The sequence below is a fragment of the Amphiprion ocellaris genome, chromosome 8 (genome assembly GCF_022539595.1).
Source record: "Amphiprion ocellaris isolate individual 3 ecotype Okinawa chromosome 8, ASM2253959v1, whole genome shotgun sequence".
NCBI lineage: Eukaryota > Metazoa > Chordata > Actinopteri > Pomacentridae > Amphiprion > Amphiprion ocellaris.
The window spans coordinates 1,206,610-1,232,121 of record NC_072773.1 but is presented as its reverse complement, the minus strand read 5'-3'; the positions used below and the strand labels follow the sequence as shown (position 1 = coordinate 1,232,121).

Here is a 25,512-nt window from a genome sequence, read left to right as displayed (position 1 = left end):
TGTGGTTGTTTTGTTTCTCTTTGTGGTTGTTTTGTGTCTCTGTGGTTGTTTTGTGTGTCTTTGTGATTGTTTTGTGTCACTTTGTGGCTGTTTTGTGTCTCTTTGTGGTTGTTTTGTGTGTCTTTGTGGTTGTTTTGTCTCTCTTTGTGGTTGTTTTGTCTCTCTTTGTGGTTGCTTTATGTCTGTAGTTGTTTTGTGTCTCTTTTTTTCTCTTTGTGGTTCTTTGTGTCTGTGGTTCTTTTGTGTGTCGTTGTAGTTGTTTTGTGTCTCTTTGTGGTTGTTTTCTTTCTCTTTGTGGTTTTGTGTCTCTTTGTGGTTGTTTTGTGTATTTTTGTGGTTGTTTTGTGTCTCTTTGTAGTTGTTTTGTGTATTTTTGTGGTTGTTTTGTGTCTCTTTTTGTCTCTTTGTGGTTGTTTTGTATGTCTTTGTGGTTGTATTGTGTCTCTTTTTGTCTCTTTGTGGTTGTTTTGTGTGTTTTTGTAGTTGTCTTGTGTCTCTTTGTGGTTGTTTAATGTCTCTTTGTGGTTTTGTGTCTCCTTTTGGCTGTTTTGTTTATTTTTGTGGTTGTTTTGTGTCTCTTTGTAATTATTTTGTGTCTCTTTGTGGTTGTTTTGTGTATTTTTGTGGTGGTTTTGTGTCTCTTTTTGTCTCTTTGTGGTAGTTTTGTGTGTCTTTGTGGTTGTATTGTCTCTGCACTTTTTTGTGTGTTTGTGGTTGTTTTGTGTCTCTTTTGTGGTTCTTTGTGTCTCTTTGTGGTTGTTTTGTGTGTCTTTGTAGTTGTTTTGTGTCTCTTTGTGGTTGTTTAATGTCTCTTTGTGGTTTTGTGTCTCCTTTTGGCTGATTTGTGTATTTTTGTGGTTGTTTTTTGTCTCTTTGTAATTATTTTGTGTCTCTTTGTGGTTGTTTCGTGTATTTTTGTGGTGGTTTTGTGTCTTTTTGTCTCTTTGTGGTAGTTTTGTGTGTCTTTGTGGTTGTATTGTGTCTCTTTGCACTTTTTTGTGTCTGTTTGTGGTTGTTTTGTGTCTCTTTTTTCTCTTTGTGGTTGTTTTGTTTCTCTTTGTAATTGTTTTGTGTCTGTCTTTGTGTCTTTGTGGTTGTTTAGTGTCTCTTTGTGGTTGTTTTGTGTCTCTTTGTGGTTGTTCTGTGTCTCTTTATAGTTGTTTTGTGTCTCTTTTTGTCTCTTTGTGGTTGTTTGTGTCTCTTTGTGTTTCTTTGCATCTCTTTTTGGCTGTTTTGTGTCTCTTTGTGGTTGTTTAGTGTTTTTTTGTGGTTGTTTTGTGTATTTCTGTGGTTGCTGTGTGTCTCTTCGCAGTTTTTTGTTTCTCTTTGTGCTTATTTTGTCTCTTTTTGTCTCTTTGTGGTTGTGTTGTTTCTCTGTGGTTGTTTTATGTGTCTCTGTGGTTGTTTTGTCTCTTTGTGTCTCTTTGTGGCTGTTTTGTGTGTCTTTCTAGTTGTTTTGTGTCTCTGTGGTGTTTTAATGTCTCTGTGGTTTTGTGTCTCTTTGTAGTTGTTTTGTGTCTCTGTGGTTGTTTTGTGTGTCTTTGTGATTGTTTTGTGTCTCTTTGTGGCTGTTTTGTGTGTCTTTGTGGTTGTTTTGTGTCTCTCTGTCTGTTTGTGATTGTGTTGTGTCTGTTTGTGGTTGTTTTGTGTCTCTTTGTGGTTGTTTTGTGTCTCTCTTTGTCTGTTTGTGATTGTTTTGTGTCTCTTTGTGGTTGTTTTGTGTCTCTTTGTGGTTGTTTTGTGTCTCTGTGGTTGTTTTGTGTGTCTTTGTGATTGTTTTGTGTGTCTTTGTGGCTGTTTTGTGTGTCTTTGTGGTTGTTTTGTGTCTCTTTGTGGTTGTTTTGTCTCTTTTTGTCTCTTTGTGGTTGTGTTGTGTCTCTTTGTGGTTGTTTTGTGTCTCTTTGTGGTTGTTTTGTGTCTCTTTGTGGCTGTTTTGTGTGTCTTTGTGGTTGTTTTGTCTCTCTCTGTGGTTGTTTTGTGTCTCTTTGCACTTTTTTGTGTCTCTTTGTGGTTATTTTGTGTCTCTTTTTGTCTCTTTGTGGTTGTTTTGTGTCTCTGTGGTTGCTTTGTGTCTCTTTGTAGTTGTTTGTCTCTTTTTGTCTCTTTGTGGTTCTTTGTGTCTCTTTGTGGTTTCTTTGTGGTTGTTTTGTGTGTCTTTGTAGTTGTTCTGTGTCTCTTTGTGGTTGTTTAATGTCTCTTTGTGCTTGTTTTGTGTTTCTTTGTAATTGTTTTATCTCTCTTTTTGTCTCTTTGTGGTTGTTTGTGTCTCTTTTTGGTTGTTTTGTGTATGTTCGTAGTTGTTTTGTGTCTCTTTGTGGTTGTTTTGTGTGTCTTTGTAGTTGATTAGTGTCTCTTTGTGGTTGTTTTGTGTCTTTGTGGTAGGTTTGTGTCATCTGATTCCACATTACCTCCTCTGATTTTGAACTAATCAGTCCATACAGGATATCAGTCTGTTGTCGTGACGACGGTAATGTCCAGCATCCCCTTGTAGAGGCAGAGGTTCTGGGACGGCCTGCAGGCGTGGTGCTGAGGCGGTTGCCATGGTTACCGCTGAGCCTCACTCTGACCTGATTGTTGGGGAAAAAAAACAATGAGGGAAAACTTCAAAGAGGAGCTGCTCAGTTGCCTAGCAACAAGGCTCAGTATCAGAACTGCTCTCTCTACCACTCTCTCTCTTTCCATCCCTCTGTTTCATCCATCCATCCATCCCTCTGTTTCATCCATCCATCCCTCTATTTCATCCATCCATCTCTCTGTTTCATCCATCCATCTCTTTGTTTCATCCATCCATCCCTCTATTTCATCCATCCATCCCTCTGTTTCATCCATCATCTCTGTTTCACCCATCCATCTCTCTATTTCATCCATGCATCCCTCTTTCATCCATCCATCCCTCATCCATCTGTTTCATCCATCCAGCTCTCTGTTTCATCCATCCATCCATCCCTCTGTTTCATCCATCCATCTCTCTTTCATCCATCCATCCATCCATCCCTCTGTTTCATCCATCCATCCCTCTGTTTCATCCATCCATCTCTCTGTTTCATCCATCCATCCATCCCTCTGTTTCATCCATCCATCTCTCTGTTTCATCTATCCATCCATCCATCCATCCATCCCTCTGTTTCATCCATCCATCCCTCCGTTTCATCCATCCATCTCTCTGTTTCATCCATCCATCCCTCTGTTTCATCCATCCATCTCTTTGTTTCATCCATCCATCCATCCCTCTGTTTCATCCATCCATCTCTCTGTTTCATCCATCCATCCATCCATCCCTCTGTTTCATCCATCCATCTCTCTGTTTCATCCATCCATCCATCCATCCATCCCTCTGTTTCATCCATCCATCTCTCTGTTTCATCCATCCATCCCTCTGTTTCATCCATCCATCCATCCCTCTGTTTCATCCATCCATCTCTCTCTTTCATCCATCCATCCCTCTGTTTCATCCATCCATCCATCCCTCTGTTTCATCCATCCATCCCTCTGTTTCATCCATCCATCTCTCTCTTTCATCCATCCATCCCTCTGTTTCATCCATCCATCTCTGTTTCATCCATCCATCCCTCTGCTTCATCCATCCATCTCTCTGCTTCATCCATCCATCCCTCTGTTTCATCCATCATCTCTCTGCTTCATCCATCCATCCCTCTGTTTCATCCATCCATCTCTCTGCTTCATCCATCCATCCCTCTGCTTCATCCATCCATCCCTCTGTTTCATCCATCCATCTCTCTGCTTCATCCATCCATCCCTCTGTTTCATCCATCATCGCTCTGCTTCATCCATCCATCCCTCTGTTTCATCCATCCATCCCTAAGACTAAATTTTTTTATTCTATTGCTTCATTTCATGTCATCTCTCATTCCTGTGGTCTCAAGAGGGAACACCCATGACCTCTGTGTGTGTGTGTGTGTGTGTGTGTGTGTGTGTGTGTGTGTGTGTGTGTGTGTGTGTGTGTGTGTGTGTGTGTGTTTGTGTGTTGTACAACATGCTGGAAGTGTGTTAATTCTGTGCAACCACAGGACCTTCCGCCACTCCCATCATGCACACACACACACACACACCTACACACACACACACACACACCGACCATGTACTATAACAGAAATCTTCTTCTTCTTCCTCATGTCACACACTGACAGACTCTTGCTCTGTGCTGCTGCTGTTGGTGTCGCTCTGCTGCCCCCTAGTGGTCGGTGGTGAAACTGCATGACTCATCTAGCAGAAACCTTTTCAATAAAATAAACTTTTAGATTTTACACCAAATAAGTCAGTTTACTCACCACGAGGACGACTGTGTGATGTTTCCTGTTCCTCTGGAAAAGATAAATAACCGATGATGATGTCAGAGTGATGTCATCAGGTGCATTATGGGAAATGTGGGATCTATCTGCCTTCACCTTCTTCTGATCTTTACTGATGCAGCATGATGGAGAGCTGCAGAAACAGACCATGTGGTGGGATGAAATAGTTTTCAGGCCAAGAACTTACTGGATGTGTAAAGTATCTGGGTACATTTACTCGAGTACTGCACTCTGTCTAAGCATTATTTCAGGGCACGTTGAGTATTTACATTTTTTCAGTACTTTATAGCTCTACTTTTCTATTTCACTACATTCATCTGACAGATTTACTTGCACATTAATTCCCCTTTTCCTAAAAAACTAAATAAATGCAGCCTCCACAAAAGCTGTTTTGTTTTTATTAAAGCATTATTTACTTGACTATTTATTTATTTATTTTCTCTTTTTTTTGAGGTGAATAAATTTGTATTTTTGTTAAACAACAACAATCACCTTGACTTTTTCATTCTCTGGTGAGTTTAGGTTGCATTTACTTACAAAAAAAGTAGAAACAACACATGTGCTACTGTTCAAGAGTTTGGGGTCTCTTAGAATTGTCTTTATTTTTGAAAGAAAAGCATCTTTTTTCAATGAAGATACCATTAAATGAATGATAAATCCAGTGTAGACATTGTTAATGTGGTAAATGACTATTGTAGCTGGAAACAGCTGATTTTTAATGGAATATCTCCATAGAGGTACAGAGGAACATTTCCAGCAACCATCACTCCTGTGTTCTAATGCTACATTGTGTTAGCTAATGGTGTTGAAAGGCTCATTGATGATTAGAAAACTCTTGTGCAGTTATGTTAGCACATGGAGAAAAGTGGGAGTTTTCATGGAAAACATGGAATTGTCTGGATGAGCCCAACTTTTGAATGCTGGTGTATATTTACAGGAGATCCTTGTTTTACGACGTCCTCGACCTACAGCGTTTTGTCATTATGTTGGAACTGGTTATGTGGAACTAGTTGGCGAGCATATCGGACAAATACGTAGTCACGGCGCTATCAGACGGCTTTGTTTCCATTCTCTGGTTGTATTCCACCTTGGATTGTGCTACATTCACTAACTTTTTGTCCTTCATTATGGCTCCCAGCGTAAGTCAGACTCTTCTGATGCTTGGAAGAAAAGGAAAGCCGTCTCCATGGAAGTGAAATTAGATGTAATAAAACACTGGGAACAGGAAGAAACACCGACCAACATGGGTCAAGTTGTAAAAACAGGTCAACATATTGTAGCGACCCTCTGTGATGAATGAGTGAGACTTTATCTGGTTCTCTGCTGGTTTATTGAACCTTCACACAGGCTACTGTGGGCCGTAGCCAACGCCAGAAGAACTAGAAAAACCCCATAACTTAGCTCCAGAATTAGCCACCGTTCCCAGCTCTCTCTACTGCTGACTCTCAGCCAATCAGAGGTGAGCTAACTAAACATGGCACGTTCACTGACATCAGGTAAATCTGGAACTGAACAATAAACACTGAAACCTCAACATCAACAACAACATCAGTCTGTTACAATATTCTGTTATCTTCTAGTAAAATGATTCATACATGCATGAAAGTCGTTGGTATTCATGACTTTTATGAAGAACTGATTGATATCGTGATGCACGGAACAACTTTGGTTACATTTTCTTCAGAGTTCTGACTTACATAGATCCATAAGAACGGAACTCTTATGTAAGTGGAGGACCTCTTGTAGGTAAGTATATAATATATTGAATATTTCAAGCTGTTTTCATGGACATTATCTAATTTATTTTTTGATTTTTTACTCATTTTCTGTCATAATTTAGTCATGCAACATAGAAAATCTAAATCTGTGCCAGAAATCCAATAAATACTGAACAGTTGAAGATTTTTGTTATTGTCAAAAGTTAATTTATTGGGGTCACATTTCCTACAAATGAAGGCAAGATAGGTTTGTCATTTCTTTTTAATATTTGGTTTAATGCCTGCTTGTGTCATAAAATGAAGAAATCATATAAAAACATGTCTTTGCACTTTTAAATGGCACACAGTGAAGAATCATCATCCTAAAGACAATAAAACACCAGGTTGAGGAGGTTAAATGTAGTTTAGAAGACCTGACATCCATTAATGTGTTGGTAAATCAAAAATATTTAAGCCAAACACAAATTCTAAATAATCTCTTTCTCTTCAGGCACTGGTTCAGTCTAGTTCAGTCCACTGGAAACCAGTAAAGGCCAGTTAAACCAGTTCATCTCTCCAGTCGGCTCCACTCAGCTGGAGGATCTCTGGGTCCTCTGGGCTTCTGAACACGACAGTTAAACCCTGAAAGATAACACAACATACAGGCCAGCATTTAGTGAAGCCTCCAGCTGGAACATCATTTTAACACCATCACCTCCTCCATCCACCTACTCAGTGTTTAGCATTCAGCAGCAGGGTGGAGTGAGTAACACACCGCCGAGTAGTAGTGGGCAGATATTAATACACTCTGAGTCTTATTTAAACCCATCCTGTGAGGTATTAATAGCTGGATTTATGTACAGTATGTGGAGGTAATCAATCTTTAATAGCAGAAGCAAAGAGGCGCTGATGGAAGTGATGCAGCTTCATGCAAAAACTGAGATGCAACACCCACAAGCACATGATTAGTGATGGATGTGGGTTTGGTAGGTGTCACTCTGTGAGAAGTTAGAGAGCCATGTGAAAATATAAGGCAACAGAAACCTGCATATTAACACACCCAGGAAATTATTGCAGCAGAATGTCAAAAAAAATGTATTATTGCACCAAAACATAAAAAACCTGAATAAATATCCACCAAAACAGCAAAAACCTGAATATTACACAACCAAATGTCAAAACCCATGACATTACTGCACCAGAATGTCAAAAATTTGATTAGTAGTGCACCAAAAACAAAAAATCTGAATGATAGCACACTGAAACATGGAATAATGAAGATAGTAATGCACCAAATGGTCAAAAACTTGATTAATAGTTCACCAAAACATAAAGAACCTGGACATTGACACACCATAACTTCAAAAACCTGAATACAAAACTATTAAAATGTCAAAAACCTGGATATTAACACACCTAAACATTGATAAATTCAATATTAACAAATCAAAGTGTCAAAAACAAAGATACTGGGGCACAAAAACATAAAATTGCCAGACAATAACGTACATAAGTGGAAAAGACTAGGACATTAGTGCACTAAAACATCCAAAAACCTGGAGATAAATGTGTCAAAATGTCCAAAACCTGAGTATTAATGCACAGAAAATGAAAAAATCTGGATGAAAGAACACTAAAACATCAAAAAAGCAAGATAACGCATCAAAACATCAAAAACCTGGATAATGAAGCAACAAAATGTCAAAAACCTGGTTATTAGAGCACCAAAACTTCAAAAATCTACCCATTAATCCACCCAACATCAAAAACCTGAATATTAAACCACTAAAATATCAAAAACCTGGATATGAACACACCAAAACATCAAAAACATGAATGTTAATGCACTGAAAATCCAAAATTTGAATAAAAACAAAACAAAACATCAAAAATCAAGATATGAATGCTTCTAAAAGCCTATCATAAAGAGTTTGTGTACAGGTACAGGTGTACTGACCAATACTTCCAGGTGAGCAGAAACTGGTCACGTCTGAGACTGAAGAGGAGAAATCTTCGTAGTCGTTATCAGACAGGGAAAGATGTTCAGCTGGAAGAGAGAAGAGTCTGTTTTGATCTTTGATTTCTAAGAACCTAACTGTCCTTCACTGTCCTGTTCTTACCCGACACCAGGTGATAGTCCCGCCCCTCATTGGGCCTCTGACTGGACGGCGCTGCGATGTCATAGATGGGTGTGGTCGACCTGGGGAAGCTGTGAGGACTCGCTCGTGGTTTGACAGTGCTGTAGATGGGAGCTGCTGGGGCTCCGGAGGGTTCATTGTCATAGTGATGGGAGGCCGGCATCGTCCTGGAAACGGGAGAACATCATCATCCGGTGTGTTGGCCTGTTAGCCTCTAAACATTCTGCAATTCTACAGTTTCATTTATCAGACACTTTTATCCAAAGATGTTCATCTGAGAGTAGATCCACACATCAAGGATCTAGACAGGAGAAACCAGGTTCAGGTGAGATCATCGGACCGTGGTGTCTACAGGAAGTCTGTCAGGTTAAAGGTGTTCAGTGAAGATCTGGTTTTAGTCTTTTCTTAAAGACTGAACAGAGTTTGGTGACTTGTTCCACCACTGAGGAACCACAGAGGAGAAGAGTCCAGTTATGGACCAGCCCTGTTGTGGACGTTGGATCAAGAAACTCTGGTTGGCTTGAAATTTGTCCAGAATGACTAAAAGTTAGACTAAAATTACCTCAAACTTGTCCAAAATTACTCACAATTAGTCCAAAATGGCCTCAAACTTTTCCAAACTGATATGAAACTCGTCCAAAATGACTTGAAACATGTCCAAAATGGCATGGAGCTTGTTCAAAATGACTTGAAATATGTCCAAAATTACTTGAAACTTGTCCAAAATGAGGAAAAACTTGTCCAAAATGACTTGGTTAACTTTGCATTTTAATTTAAGAGCATTTCCAGATCAGACACCGTGTTTGTTTACAACTTTGGTTATGTAAAATGCTATAGTTAGCTTCAATTAGCCTTTATAGCCCCCTTCACTCTTTCATTTCCAGGTGTTGAAGAGCACCAGTTTGTTTTCCAAAGCCAAACTTTACCTGTTAACTTGTGTGGATGGTGTTTACAAACTCCCCTATGTAGTATCAATGTTGGTCAAGCTACTTAGCGATCTAAGCTAGCTACATTAAATGAAATTTCACAACCTCCAGACAAACGCAGCAAGCTAAGCTATGCCAACATGGCCAACATAGATTAGAAGGTACTTTGCTTACATTAAATTTTAATCATTTGCAGCAGTGAAAAACATGTAGCTAGCTAATAGCTAGCTTTTAGCTGCTGTTGCAGACTGGACTAAGGACTGATATTTAATGTCACAATCACACAAAGTGCTTCTGTCAGCCACACGTCATTTAAAGCTGCTTATTTCCACATTAGCCAGTATTGTAGCAACATGATCATCATTTGGAGTCACCACTGTGTCCAATATTAGCTCTTTTTTAGCTTAGCTTTTGGTTTCACCACTTCCTGAGGGAAACGTCCATCCATTTAGCTGCTGTAGGGCCAGGAAAGTTTTAAAATTCAATCACAAATAATAGTGTTGAATATTTTATCTTGCCTTTCATAGAAGGACTGTTGGATAAATGTAGCAAGCTAAGCTAGCAGTTACTCTGCATTAAATAAAGCTTCACTATGCTAAAGAAAAATGTAGCAGCTGAAGAGGCACCACCATGGCAAAAGTGATTTGTTACAGTAGAGGATATTTTATTTATTTCACCATGCTAGCTAGCAGTTAGCTACTGCCAGGAATCTGCTGGAATCACAAACTGAACCTCAGTTTTTATGTCTGGACATTAACGCACCACTACATCAAAAACCTGAATATAAATCTACTAAAATGTCAAAAACTTGGATATTAACACATCAAAACATCAATAAATTTGATATGAACACATCAAAGTATCAAAAGAATGCATATTTGGGCCCAGAAGCATAAAAACCCTGGACAATAAGTGGAAAAAACTAGGAAATTAGTGCACTAAAACATCCAAAACCTGAGTATCAATGCATCAAAAATTAAAAACCTGGATGAGAACACACCGAAGCATCAAAGATCAATATGTTCATCCACCAAAATGTCAAAAACCTGAATAACACACCAAATTTGTCCAGACTTGGTTATTAGCTCACCAAACATCAAAACCTGGATAGTAGTGCACCTACCCATTAATCCAATTAATCCACCACAACATCAAAAACCTGAATATAAAACCACTAAAATGTCAGAAACTTGGATATTAGCACAACAAAACATCAAAAACCTGAATAATAACGCACCAATATGTCAAAAACTACAACATTAGCACACCAAAACATCAAAAACCTGGATAGTAACGCAACTAAATGTCACAAATAAGTGTCAGACAACTAAGTGTCAGAAACTTGGATATTAAAGCACCAAATTGCCTAAAACATGGACATCAGGGCACAGAAGCATAAAAATGAAACATTAAGACCCTAAAGTTTCAAAAACATGGATAGTAACGCAACTAAACGTAAAACACCTGGTTATTAGTGCACGGAAACTTCTAAAATCTACCCATTAATGCACCACAAAATCAAAAACCTGAATATAAAACCATTAAAATGTCAGAAACCTGGATATTAGGACACCAAAACATCAAAAACCTGAATAATAACACACCAAAATGTCAAAAACTACAACATTACCACACCAAACATCAAAAACCTGAATAGTAACGCAACTAAATGTCACAAATGTGGTTATTAGTGCATGAAAACTTCTAAAACCTATCCATTAATTCACCACAACATCAAAAGCCTGAATATAAAACCACCAAAATGTCAGAAACCTGGACATTAATGCACCAAAACATCAAAAACCTGGATAGTAATGGAACTAAATGTCAAAAACCTGCTGGAATCACAAACTGCACCTCAGTTTAATTTTACTGAGAGCTCTGCTGAGCTTCAGAAATGTTTCATAAAATGTAGTTTGAATCAAATGAATAAAAGAGCTTCACTGCTAGATTAGTGTTAGATTCAGAACACAGCTCAGAGTTAAACTAATAGCTGGTGTGTGACATGGTTAGCTAGCTAGCATCTACTACCATCCTGCTGCTGAAGAACAGAGTTAAACTGGTTCCACTGGTTCCACTGGGCACCCAGTTCTAAAATCAAACCTACCTGCTGGACTTGGGCTTGTTGACCACAGAGTAGGCGGGGCCTGACGGTGGTGGGAGGGGCTGCCGGGGCTTGTTGACCACAGCGTACGTATCGTTCATCTCAACCTGCTTCGACCGTCTGGTTATAGACAGAGAGGAAATGTTAGCCACTAACTGAGGCTAACTAACCGCTGTAAGATAACCTGTTGGTTCAGGTACAGGTGTTATCCAGGTGTTATCCAGGTGTGGACAGGTGTGAGGCTTTCTATTTACACGTGTCTCTCTGTGGGTAAATTCAGATTCAAACCAATGCCAGAGGCCAGCAGGAGGTTTAACATCTGATTAGCCAACAGATGGCGTGTTTATAGGATGCTAACACTAATTCATTAGCCGGAGGTGCTGCTTCACCCACACATCCTGAGCTCTGATTGGCTGCTTCTCCTCCTATAATCAGGGTGGTCATATATTTGAGCCGCTACAGAAGTAAATAAAATAAAAACTGAATATTTTATGAGCTACTTTTCATCCTCTCCTGTCCTGTTTCTCTTCACTTCTTGATTCTCCTCTCTTTGTTTTCACTTCCTTCCTCTCCACCTTCACTGTTTTCTACCTTCCTCTTTCACTTCCCCTCTTCTTCTTCTTCTTCTCAACACCTCCTCCCACCATCGCTCTGATCGGTTTCCACGGTAACGCGGTAACATATGGGATGGAGGGAAGGAGGAGGTGAGAACGTGTTAATTTAATACATCAGGGTGAAACGTGCATCTGTCTCTCTGCACAGACAGACAGACAGAAAACCAGACAGACAGACAGAAAACCAGACAGACAGACAGACAGACAGACAGGTAAACAGACAGACAGACAGACAGACAGGTAAACAGACAGACAGAAAACCAGACAGATAGACAGACAGACAGACAGACAGACAGACAGGTAAACAAACAGACAGACAGACAGGTAAACAGACAGACAGACAGACAGACAGACAGGTAAACAGACAGACAGACAGACAGAGAGACAGACAGGTAAACAGACAGACAGAAAACCAGACAGACAGACAGAAAACCAGACAGACAGACAGACAGACAGACAGGTAAACAGACAGACAGAAAGACAGACAGACAGACAGACAGACAGACAGACAGACAGGTAAACAGACAGACAGAAAACCAGACAGATAGACAGACAGACAGACAGGTAAACAAACAGACAGACAGACAGGTAAACAGACAGACAGACAGACAGAAAGACAGACAGGTAAACAGACAGACAGAAAACCAGACAGATAGACAGACAGACAGACAGGTAAACAAACAGACAGACAGACAGGTAAACAGACAGACAGACAGACAGACAGGTAAACAAACAGACAGACAGACAGACAGGTAAACAGACAGACAGACAGAAAACCAGACAGACAGACAGGTAAACAGACAGACAGGTAAACAGACAGACAGACAGAAAACCAGACAGACAGACAGGTAAACAGACAGACAGACAGGTAAACAAACAGACAGACAGACAGAAAACCAGACAGACAGACAGACAGGCAGACAGGTAAACAGACAGACAGGTAAACAAACAGACAGACAGACAGGTAAACAAACAGACAGACAGGTAAACAAACAGACAGACAGAAAACCAGACAGACAGACAGGTAAACAGACAGACAGGTAAACAGACAGACAGACAGAAAACCAGACAGACAGACAGGTAAACAGACAGACAGACAGGTACACAAACAGACAGACAGACAGAAAACCAGACAGACAGACAGACAGGCAGACAGGTAAACAGACAGACAGACAGACAGGTAAACAAACAGACAGACAGACAGGTAAACAAACAGACAGACAGACAGGTAAACAGACAGACAGACAGACAGACAGACAGGTAAACAGACAGACAGACAGACAGACAGACAGACAGGTAAACAGACAGACAGAAAACCAGACAGACAGACAGACAGACAGACAGGTAAACAGACAGACAGACAGACAGACAGACAGACAGACAGGTAAACAGACAGACAGAAAACCAGACAGATAGACAGACAGACAGACAGACAGACAGACAGGTAAACAAACAGACAGACAGACAGGTAAATAAACAGACAGACAGACAGACAGACAGACAGACAGGTAAACAGACAGACAGAAAACCAGACAGATAGACAGACAGACAGACAGACAGACAGGTAAACAAACAGACAGACAGACAGGTAAACAGACAGACAGACAGACAGACAGACAGGTAAACAGACAGACAGACAGACAGGTAAACAAACAGACAGACAGACAGAAAACCAGACAGACAGACAGGTAAACAGACAGACAGACAGAAAACCAGACAGACAGACAGGTAAACAGACAGACAGACAGGTAAACAAACAGACAGACAGACAGAAAACCAGACAGACAGACAGACAGGCAGACAGGTAAACAGACAGACAGACAGACAGGTAAACAAACAGACAGACAGACAGGTAAACAAACAGACAGACAGACAGAAAACCAGACAGACAGACAGACAGACAGACAGACAGGCAGACAGGTAAACAGACAGACAGACAGACAGACAGGTAAACAAACAGACAGACAGACAGACAGGTAAACAGACAGACAGACAGAAAACCAGACAGACAGACAGACAGACAGACAGGTAAACAGACAGACAGACAGGTAAACAAACAGACAGACAGACAGAAAACCAGACAGACAGACAGACAGACAGACAGACAGACAGACAGACAGACAGACAGGCAGACAGGTAAACAGACAGACAGACAGACAGACAGGTAAACAAACAGACAGACAAACAGGTAAACAAACAGACAGACAGACAGAAAACCAGATAGACAGACAGACAGACAGACAGACAGACAGACAGACAGACAGGTAAACAGACAGAAAACCAGACAGACAGACAGAAAACCAGACAGACAGACAGACAGGTAAACAAACAGACAGACAGACAGGTAAACAGACAGACAGACAGGTAAACAAACAGACAGACAGACAGAAAACCAGACAGACAGACAGACAGACAGACAGGTAAACAGACAGAAAACCAGACAGACAGACAGGTAAACAGACAGACAGACAGACAGACAGACAGACAGGTGTATATTTTACCTGTTGGTGGAAGAAGCTGCTATTGAGTTTTTCTTCTGTGGTTTCTTCGGCTGCAGAAACAGAAAATTCCCTTCAGAGAGTTTTAAAGAGAAAGAAGCTGATCCTGATATTGATCAATGGACTGATTTATTGATCCTGATGTTGATCGATGGATGTGACAGGAAGTGATGTATTGATCCTGATAGTCGGACAGGTGAGAGGCCTCCACACACCTGGACACCGTTGGAGAATCTGTTATTTTTAGATTCCCAGGAGACAATCTGATCTTTCAGCCGCAGCGATGAGGAACAGAAAAGTGTTTCTAAATGTCAGAGTTCCCCTTTTTTCTTCCTCTCAGTGATCGTTTCGTCACTCTGAGCTCCACAAACATAAAAACGTTTTTCAGACTCGCTTTTAACAAACAGTCAGACCAGCAGAGTAAAAGTAGAATCACAGGTCAGAGCGGCAGCCTGGAGAACAATCCCAGCCGTTGGTTCTGCTGTTAGAGTTGGGTCAGATCCACCATCCTGGCCGTGGTCCTGGTCCTGGTCCAGGTCCTGGTTCTGGTCCTGGTTCTGGTCCTGGTTCTGGTCCAGGTCCTGGTTCTGATCCTGGTCCCGGTCCTGGTTCTTGAAGCCGACCCACCTGTCAGCGTCCGTCTTCTTCAGCTCAGATCCATGAGTTTTGTTAAACGTTTCTGAACGAGCTGCTGTTAAACCATCCGCTGCAGCTCATTTGCATACAGGAAGTCAGCGTTACTTCCTCTTTCTGCAGCTGCTCTGATTACTTCCTGTGTCAGTCTCACTTCAGCTCAGAACACAACAGGAACTTAGAACTCACAAAGTTCCTCTTCAGACAGGTGAGATGTTTGACCTCATGGTGGGAAGTTTTACCCTGGATGGAGTTTAGAGTCATCATCCTCTAGTCAGACGGTTGGTGGGTTCCTTTAAGGCTGGAAGTTTCATCTCAGACAAGCTTGTAGTTTTACCTCCAGGATGAATGTTTAAAGTTTTACCTTTTAGGCTGAGAGTTTTACCTTTATGTTTAACTTGGACAAGTTGGTCATTTTACCTCCGACAATCTTGTAATTTTACATTCAGTTTGAAAGCTTTACCTCAAAATTGAATATTTTTCATCGGACAGGTTGAAAGTTTGGTAAGATTGGTAGTTTTACGTTTAAGGTTGGTAGTTTTACCTTTAAGGTTGGTAGTTCTACCTTTAAGGTTTAAAGTTTTATCTTTAAGATTTGGAGTTTTACTTTTATTGTCAGGAGTTTTACCTTTAAGGTTGGTAGTTTTAATTTTAAAGTTGGTAGTTTTACCTTCCAGGTTGGTAGTTTTACCTTTAAGGTTCGTAGTTCTACCTTTAAGTTTTGCAGTTTTATCTTTGAGGTTGGTAGTTTTACCTTTAAGGTTGGTAGTTCTACCTTTAAATGTTGTAGTTTTACCTTTAAGTTTTGTAGTTTTACCTTTGAGGTTGGTAGTTTTACCTTTAAAGTTGGTAGTTTTACCTCTGAGGTTGGTAGTTCCACCTGGGAGATGTTGTAGAGCTCAGAGGCCGACGGTTGAAGGAAGTTCTTGAACATGGAGATGACGGCGGTGAAGATGAACAGATATTGTTCCTGCACAGAACCAAGAATTCAAAAAAAAAAAAAAAGAAGAAGAAGAAAAAGAAAAAAAAAAAAAAAAAAAAAAGAACCAAGAATTCACAGATGAAGGAACGTTTATGGAACAAAAACTTCAAGCTGGGAGACAAAATTCTAAACTTTCCGATAAAGACAAAATTCTGATTCACTGAGTGAAAATAACACAGAAAGAAAATGTCAATTTCATCATAAAAACTCTAATTTACAAGTTTGAAAAACAGAATTATTCCATAAAACATCTAAAAGTAAAATTCCTGACCTTCGTCTGAACAGCTGATGGTCTCTGTCTGCGGAGAAACAACACAACGTCCATGATGCTGAAGTCTGCCGTCAGCTGCTACACAACAACACAACAACAACAACACAATGAAACAACAACACAATGAAACAACAACACGTCCATGATGCTGAAGTCTGCCATCAGCTGCTACACAACACAACAACAACAACACAATGAAACAACAATAACACAATGAAACAACAACACAACGTCCATGATGCTGAAGTCTGCCGTCAGCTGCTACACAACAACACAACAACAACACAATGAAACAACAACACAACGTCCACAATGCTGAAGTCTGCCGTCAGCTGCTGAACAACAACACAACAACAACACAATGAAACAACAATAACACAATGAAACAACAACACAATGTCCATGATGCTGAAGTCTGCCGTCAGCTGCTACACAACAACACAACAACAACACAATGAAAGAACAATAACACAATGAAACAACAACACAATGTCCATGATGCTGAAGTCTGCCGTCAGCTGCTACACAACAACAAAACAACAACAACACAATTCAATTCAATTCAATTCAATTCAATTTTATTTATATAGCGCCAATTACAGTCAAATTGTCTCGAGACGCTTTACAGAACCCATATGCCTGAACCCCCAGAGCAGCCCTAAGGAGACAGTGGCAGGAAAACACCCTTTTAACAGGGAAAAAACCTCGAGCAGAACCCGGCTCTAATGTGGGGGAACCATCTGCTGCTGGCCGGGTGGGTTGAGAGGTACAGAAGAGGTAGAGAGGTAGAGATAGAGGTAGAGAGGTAGAGGGATAGAGATAGAGGGATAGAGATAGAGGGATAGAGATAGAGGGATAGAGATAGAGGTGTAGAGGTAGAGATAGAGAGGTGGGGGGGTGGGACACAAGGACCATAAAACACAGCCACACATCTGAAGCATCCAGCATCCAGCTCTGGGACCAGGGACACTCGGAGAAAGGACACAGAAAGAAACAGAGTGAATGTAATGCAATAATGGTATATATAGTAAATACATAGGTAGTTAGAGAAGGGCTCAGTGCATCAAGAGAGGTTCCCCAGCAGCCTAGGTCTATAGCAGCATAACTAGGGGCAAACTAAAGGGACGTCAAGAGGGGAAGTCAGTTTTGCAAATGAAAACACCAGCTCACCCCGTCAGGGTCCCCCAGTCAGCCCTAACTATAAGCTTTGTCAAAAAGGAAGGTTTTAAGCCTGGTCTTAAAAATAGAGAGGGTGTCCGCCTCCAGAACCCAAACTGGGAGCTGGTTCCACAGGAGAAGAGCTGACAACTGAAGGCTCTGCCTCCCATTCTACTTTTAGAGATTCTAGGAACAACAAGTAAGCCTGCAGTCTGAGAGCGAAGAGTTCTGCTAGGATAATATGGTACTATCAGGTCTTTAAGATATGATGGAGATTGGTTGTTAAGAGCTTTATATGTCAGAAGAAGGATTTTGAATTCTATTCTAGATTTCACAGGAAGCCAATGAAGAGAAACCAATATAGGAGAAATATGATCTCTCTTGCTAACTCCCGTCAGTACTCTGGCTGCAGCGTTTTGGATCAGCTGTAGATGTTTCAGAGAGCTATTGGGACAACCTGATAATAAGGAATTACAGTAGTCAAGCCTAGAAGTAACAAATGCATGGACTAGTTTTTCTGCATCACTCTGAGACAGGATGTTCCTGATTTTCACAATATTTCTCAGGTGGAAAAAGGAAGTCCTACAGATTTGTTTTATGTGCGAGTTAAAGGACATGTCCTGGTCAAAGATAACACCGAGGTTCCTCACAGTAGTACTGGAGGCCAATGTAATGCCATCCGGAGTAACTATATGCTTTGAAAGCGAGTTTCTAAGATGTTTGGGGCCAAATACAATGACTTCAGTCTTGTCTGAATTTAGTAGTAAGAAATTATAGGTCATCCAGGTCTTTATGTCCTTAAGACAATCTTGCAGTCTAGCTAGCTGATTAGTTTCATTTGGCTTCATAGATAAATACAATTGAGTGTCGTCAGCATAACAATGGAAATTAATACAGTGCTTCCTAATAATATTGCCTAAGGGAAGCATGTATAATGTGAACAGTATTGGTCCTAAGACAGAACCCTGAGGAACTCCATGATTAACCCTAGTATGCTCAGAAGAGTCATTGCTGACATGCACAAACTAGAACCTGTCTGATAAGTAGGATTTAAACCAGTCCAGTGCTGTCCCTTTAATGCCAATACAATGTTCTAGTTTCAACACAATGAAACAACAATAACACAATGAAACAACAACACAATGAAACAAAAACACAATGAAACAACAACACAATGAAACAACAACACCGTCCATGATGCTGAAGTCTGCCATCAGCTGCTGCACAACAACACAACAACAACACAATGAAACAACAACAACACAATGAAACAACAACACAATGAAACAACAACACAATGAAACAACAATAACACAATGAAACAACAACACAATGAAACAACAACAACACAATGAAACAACAACACAATGAAACAACAACACAACGTCCATAATCTTGAAGTCTGCCGTCAGCTGCTACACAACAACACAATGAAACAACAACAACACAATGAAACAACAACACAACGTCCATGGTACTGAAGTCTGCCGTCAGCTGCTACACAACAACAACACAATGAAACAACAACACAATGAAACAACAACAACACAATGAAACAACAACACTGATGTGTTTTAACAGATTGACTGATTGAACAAACTTTATTTTCTGTACGTTGTTTTCATGCAGGAACAGGAAGAAACAAACAAACAACAACATGATGAGAAGAACATGCGTGTAGCAGCAGACACACAACTACTGACTCCTGTGTCATGTTATCATCTGTTACCTTGGTAACCAGCAGGTCATGGATGTAGTCAAGAGCACAGATGACTCCAGTCCTCCCACAGCCGGCACTGGAACACACACACACGCACACACACACACACACACACACACACACACACACACACACACACACACACACACACACACACACACACACACACACAAACACATGCAGTGTGTTCACGGTGCCATCGTTAGCTGGTGTTGCCTGCTGCATATTCACAGCCTCCTGCTTTCTGTGTGTGTGTGGTTGTATAGTTGTGTGTGTGTGTAGTTGTGGTTGTGTGTCTGTGTGTGTAGTTGTATAGTTGTGTGTGTCCTCCATATGTGTGATCCGTCCTGCTGCATGTTAATGACCATCTGACCTGTGATCTGTACTTTTGGCACAAACAAGCTGCAGTAATGATGTGGAATTAACAGCCGTTTAGAGAGTGTGTGTCTGTGTGTGTCTGTCTGTGTGTGAGTCTGTGTGTGTGATGTATACCTGCAGTGTACCAACAGTGGGGAGCTGTGCGTCCCCTGGCTGGTCCTGACTCGGTCCAGCAGGTCCAGAACTCCAGAAGTCTCAGAGGGAACGTCGTGATCCGGCCACGATAAGAACTGATACTGGATCAGAGAACGGCTCATCTGAGGACACACAACTACACAGGTTAAACACAGACACACAACTACACACAGACACACAACTACACACAAACACACAACACGGTTACATACAGACACACAACTACACATAGACACACAACACGGTTACACACAGACACACAACTACACACAGACACACAAAACAGTTACACACAGACACACAACACGTTACACACAGACACACAACTACATAGGTTACACACAGACACACAACTACACACAGACACACAACATGGTTACACAAAGACACACAACTACACACAACATGGTTACACACAGACACACAACTACACAGGTTACACACAGACACAACTACACAGGTTACACACAGACACACAACTACACACAACACGGTTACGCACAGACACACAACACGGTTACACACAGACACACAACACGGTTACACGCAGACACACAACTACACACAGACACACAACAGGGGTTCTTGTAAACTATTTCCCAGCCCTGAACCCTGCAGTAACATCATCACCTCCTCACCTGTACAGGTGTGTTCTCTGCTGTAGTAAAGCAGCTCCAGTCACTCCAATACTCTAGAACCTCCACTCGACCCAGACCAGGTCCAGAACTACAGACCAGGTCCAGAACTACAGACCAGGTCCAGAATTACAGACCAGGTCCAGAATTACAGACCAGCTTCACTCCTGTCCTTCCTGTCTGAAATACTGGAGTGAACTGTCTTCAACCAAGTCTCTGCTTTTCTCTCTAACAACAACCCGTAAACCAGAACCAGTCTGATTCTAAACAGGGTCCCTCCACCATATTGGACTCCTATCGGTACCAGAACCACTGAGTTCTGCTGGAGCTGCTGGACAGTCTTCAGATCTGTTCACCTCCAAATCCTCCACCTCCCTGGTCTAACATCTCAGAACCAGCCCTCCATTGGTTCTTCTACCCCTCAGGAGATCCTTCAGAGGATCTTGGAGGGTAGAAGTGTCTGAAGTTTTCAGTCTATCTACAGGGGTTCCTCCAGGGTCAGTCTATCTACAGGGGTTCCTCAGAGATCAGTCTATCTACAGGGGTTCCTCAGAGGTCAGTCTATCTACAGGGGTTCCTCAGAGGTCAGTCTATCTACAGGGGTTCTTCAGAGGTCAGTCTATCTACAGGGGTTCCTCCAGGGTCTGTGCTCGGTCCTCCTCTTCTCAATAAACCCAATAATCCTCCCACATGGTTCCTCCACCAGCTCTTCCTGTTGTTCCCCCCAGACGACCAAACGGATCTCATCATCCTTACAGATTTCTGGATGAACAAACTCCACCTTCAGCTCCACCTCTCCCAGACTGAGCTCCTCATCCTCCCAGCCAGTCCCTCTATTCAACAAGAAACCAACATCCAGCTGGAATCAACTCAGACCCTCAGAGTCCTCCAGGAAATCATGATGGATGACCATCTAACCTCCAAGGTTCATGAGTCCTCTGCTGCTCAGTTGTGTCGGTTCGTCCTGTAGAACATCAGGAAGATCAGGGGCCTCATTTATAAAACATTGCGTAGGATCCACACTAAAAGTTTGACTACGCCGAAAATCGGAAATAGGCGTACGCCAAGACATATTCTGATTTATAAAACTGTGCGTACGCACAACTGCACGCAATTTCCCATTTATAAATCCCACTCCAGCTGGAAGATTGCGCAGGTGGATCCACCTCACATCCCGCCCACGACACACCCACATTTTACCATGAATGGTCAATGCAAAGTAACTCATGAATGTATTTGCATATAAACAAGCTGCTGATCCACAGCATTTTACGCTCAGTCATGGCAGAAAAAAGAAAACGAAATGTTTCGGAGACCGAGATAGAGGTGCTTGTGGATGAGGTGGAGGCCAGGAAGAGTATTTTGTTTGGTGGTCATAGTAGTGGCATCTCTAACAAAAGAAAAGGCACTGAGTGGCAGCACGTTGTCACCTCTGTCAACAGTGTGAGTGCCACAGAGAGAACTGTGGCAGAGGTGAAAAGGAAGTGGTCTGATTTGAAGGTGGAGTCCAAGAAGAGAGTGACATGCCATCGCCAAAGCGTGTCTGCTACAGGTGGGGATAGAGGCAAACCCGAGCCCACACCGCTGGACAGCAGGATAGCATCCATCCTCAGGACGGCCAGCATGTGTGGAATCGTGTCAGAGAAGGAAGGAGACACCGATTTGGCAGAGCCCACAGAGGAGACCGGTAAAGTACAGTTTTATCTGTTTATTAAATATTTAAATGGACTTGTAAAAAGGCAGTGGACTTATGCTTTTTGTCCTCCGTCACTCTAGAGTTGGAAACGCTGGCTGACGAGGAGGTTCCGACCACAGCGTGTCCTGTCAGCGTGGATGAATCCTGGCTGTCCCCAGTACAACTACATCCTGAGACCATGGCACACCTAGAAGTGGTCGGATTCTGGCAGACAGAATTCTACAATCACAAAGGGACACCATCGGTGCCATAAATGAAGTGTGGGATGAGCTCCAGCAAATACGCACCGTAATGAACAACATGTGTGAGGTCCTGTCTGACATTGCCGCCTCTATTAAAGATCTTGTTAAAAAAAAATGAAACTTACTTTCGGTCTTATTGTAAACGCTGCATAACACCCCGGCTCTACACGTGTAATATGTGATGACAATAAAGGTTTGAGATAAATCTGGCTTCAATTCACCACCTCACCGTCTGGCACTGCCGTTCCCTCTGTCTGCACAATGTCCGTAAGCAAGCATCAAAGTTGGCGCACCGGTGCGCATATTCTCACGCCACGTTTATTTTTATAAATCACAACCTTTGCGTTGGAAGTGGCGTACGTAACTTTCTAGCCCTGTTTTGTGCGTAAGCAAGCTTTATAAATGAGGCCCCAGACCCTTCCAGTCTGAACATGCAGCTCCTGGTCCAGGTATCTAATACCAACTCCTACTGGAGGCCTCCCTTCATGGAGGTCAAACCTCTGCAGGTGATCCAGAATGCACCAGAACATCTGGTTTCCATCCAGAAACATCTCATGTACAGGTGGCTGCAGAAAATTCTAAACTCCAGAGAAAATATCTCCTCCTCCCTGAACTCTCTCATCCAGGTTTTCCAATCCCTCCAACCAAAGGTTCCTGATCCGACCTCCACAATACCTGGAATCTACTCCTTGATGGTTCCTCGTTGGTGGAACAAGTCACCAAACTCTGTTCAATCTTTAAGAAAAGACTAAAACCAGATCTTTAGTGAACACCTTTAACCTGACAGACTTCCTGTAGACTCCACGGTCCGATGATCTCACCTGAACCTGGTTCTATCGTATCCAGGTAGTTTCCTCCTGACTAGGTCCTAGATGTGTGGATCTACTCTCAGATGGACATCTTTGGATTAAAGGGGTCTGACAAATGAAACTGTAGAATTGTAGGGGTTACACACAGACACACAACTACACTAAGAGACACACAACCTCCAGAGGAGGACAAAGTGAGACTTCAGGTGATTTTTTTACCTGCAGGTAAGAAACTGTCAGTTCTCTGATCACCACGTCTTCATTGGGTCGAGTTTCCTCCACCTGCAGACACACAACCAGAGACACAACATTACAGACACACAACCAGAGACACAACATTACAGACACACAACCAGACACACAACGTAACAGACACACAACCAGAGACACAACGTTACAGACACACAACATTACAGACACACAACGTTACAGGCACACAACCAGAGACACAACGTTACAACACAACCAGAGACACAACATTACAGACACACAACCAGACACACAACATAACAGACACACAACCAGAGACACAACGTAACAGATACAACCAGAGACACAATGTTACAGACACACAAGCAGAGACACAACGTTACAGACACACAACCAGAGACACAATGTTACAGACACACAACCAGAGACACAATGTTACAGACACACAACCAGAGACACAATGTTACAGACACACAACCAGAGACACAACGTCACAAACACACAACCAGAGACACAATGTTACAGACACACAACCAGAGACACAATGTCACAGACACACAACCAGAGACACAACGTCACAGACACACAGCCAGAGACACAACCAGAGACACAACGTCACAGACACACAACCAGAGACACAACCAGAGACACAACCAGAGACACGTTACAGACACACAACCAGAGACACAACGTTACAGACACACAACCAGAGACACGTTACAGACACACAATCAGAGACACAACGTTGCAGACACACAACCAGAGACACAATGTTACAGACACACAACCAGAGACACAACGGTACAGACACACAACCAGAGACACGTTACAGACACACAACCAGAGACACAATGTTACAGACACACAACCAGAGACACAATGTTACAGACACACAACCAGAGACACAATGTCACAGACACACAACATCACAGACACACAACCAGAGACACAATGTCACAGACACACAACCAGAGACACAACATTGCAGACACACAACCAGAGACACAACATTACAGACACACAACCCAATGTTACAGACACACAACCAGAGACACAATGTAACAGACACACAACCAGAGACACAACGTAACAGACACACAACCAGAGACACAACGTCACAGACACACAACCAGAGACACAACGTTACAGACACAACCAGAGACACGACGTTACAGACACACAACCAGAGACACGACGTTACAGACACACAACCAGAGACACGACGTTACAGACACACAACCAGAGACACGTTACAGACACACAACCAGAGACACGTTACAGACACACAACCAGAGACACAACGTTACAGACACACAGAGACACATTACAGACACACAACCAGAGACACAACATTACAGACACACAACCTAGTGTGTGTGTAAAGTTCTTACGTTTGTGACGGTAAAAGGTCCGAATGACGTCGACTGATGAGCTTCAGTCCAGTAACGTTCACACTTTTTCTGGAAATTCACACAATAAAACAGAACAAGTCTTAACATGAAGGATGTCTGTTTGTTTTTAGTCTGCAGAAAATTTCAAATAATGAAGTAAAAGTCAAACACAAACTGAGTCAAAACTGGTGTAAAACTTCACAAAAAGTAAAAATCTGTTGCAATGAAACTAAATTATGAGATGCATCATTTTAAAAACATAATTTAATGAAATTATGACTCAAGTTTTCATCAGAATTATACTAAATGATTCATTTAAAGACACAATAAAGAAATAAAATTAAACATTATCAACCAAAAACGTGGTGTCAGACTGAACCCACCTTCCCCATCTCCACCTCCCTGCAGGCCATGACTATCACCTGGAACAGAACCAGATGTTAGACGGAGCCGCTGATCAATGAGAACAAAACTCATATTAAATCTAGAATTCATCAAACAAAGACAGTCTGTGGAAAAGTTCAACACATTCTCTCAGTTTATTGAATCAACCTTACTAACATTTAAAACCATAAAATAGTCCAGAACAATGATTTGAGTTTGAGATAAGAAGTTAGAGATGAATTATTAGAAGTTAAACATTAATTATTAACCATTGGCTGAAGGAAACCACAAGTCTGAGGAACTGGAACTGAAACGTTTCTGACATTTGACATGAAAAATTATGTAAATAAACTGTGAAAAACTAAACTAAATAAAAAACAATCATAATCCTGCAGCTGTAAAATAAAAAAAGATGAATTTCATTTTTAAAATTGTCATTTTTCTTTAATTTTTTGTGCAAAACTGTAAAAACAACTAAATCATTTTTGATGTGTAACATTAATATAATTTGACAGATATGATGACAAATAGTATAAATAATTTTAAAAACTGTATTAAAAATAATTACAGATATTACACAC

General features: G+C 41.4%; 2 protein-coding genes across 5 annotated transcripts in view; one reads left to right on the top strand and one right to left on the bottom strand.

Moving 5' to 3' along the window:
* Positions 1-6,212: 6,212 nt before the first annotated feature.
* ptpn18 (protein tyrosine phosphatase non-receptor type 18) overlaps positions 6,213-25,512 on the bottom strand; it is a 36,475-nt gene continuing 17,175 nt past the window's right edge. For 2 of the 4 annotated variants that reach the window (XM_023272691.3, XM_055012860.1), the window contains 12 exons: positions 24,931-24,969; positions 24,548-24,616; positions 23,166-23,228; positions 19,544-19,686; positions 19,061-19,127; positions 16,174-16,251; positions 15,780-15,890; positions 14,291-14,340; positions 11,179-11,295; positions 8,128-8,312; positions 7,965-8,054; positions 6,213-6,649 (listed from right to left, as the gene is read on the bottom strand). In XM_023272691.3, coding sequence (XP_023128459.2) covers positions 6,576-6,649; positions 7,965-8,054; positions 8,128-8,312; positions 11,179-11,295; positions 14,291-14,340; positions 15,780-15,890; positions 16,174-16,251; positions 19,061-19,127; positions 19,544-19,686; positions 23,166-23,228; positions 24,548-24,616; positions 24,931-24,969 — 1,086 coding nt within the window. In that variant the 3' untranslated portion in view covers positions 6,213-6,575. Of the gene's footprint in view, positions 6,650-7,964; positions 8,055-8,127; positions 8,313-11,178; positions 11,296-14,290; positions 14,341-15,779; positions 15,891-16,173; positions 16,252-18,275; positions 18,829-19,060; positions 19,128-19,543; positions 19,687-23,165; positions 23,229-24,547; positions 24,617-24,930; positions 24,970-25,512 lie in introns of those variants that run through there. The other 2 variants (XM_035949284.2, XM_055012861.1) reach the window with 2 other exon arrangements.
* On the top strand, positions 20,477-22,349 carry LOC129349500 (uncharacterized). The gene is made up of 2 exons (XM_055012862.1): positions 20,477-21,886; positions 21,976-22,349. Exons 1-2 carry the CDS (start codon positions 21,430-21,432, stop codon positions 22,146-22,148), a joined length of 630 nt encoding a protein of 209 aa, XP_054868837.1. The 5' UTR covers positions 20,477-21,429; the 3' UTR covers positions 22,149-22,349.

Excerpts from the sequence above, each read along its gene's own strand:
- LOC129349500 (XM_055012862.1), top strand. The coding sequence starts at position 21,430 with ATGTATTTGCATATAAACAAGCTGCTGATCCACAGCATTTTACGCTCA. Across the intron at positions 21,887-21,975 it reads AGAGCCCACAGAGGAGACCG|AGTTGGAAACGCTGGCTGAC; the intron begins GTAAAGTACAGT and ends CCGTCACTCTAG.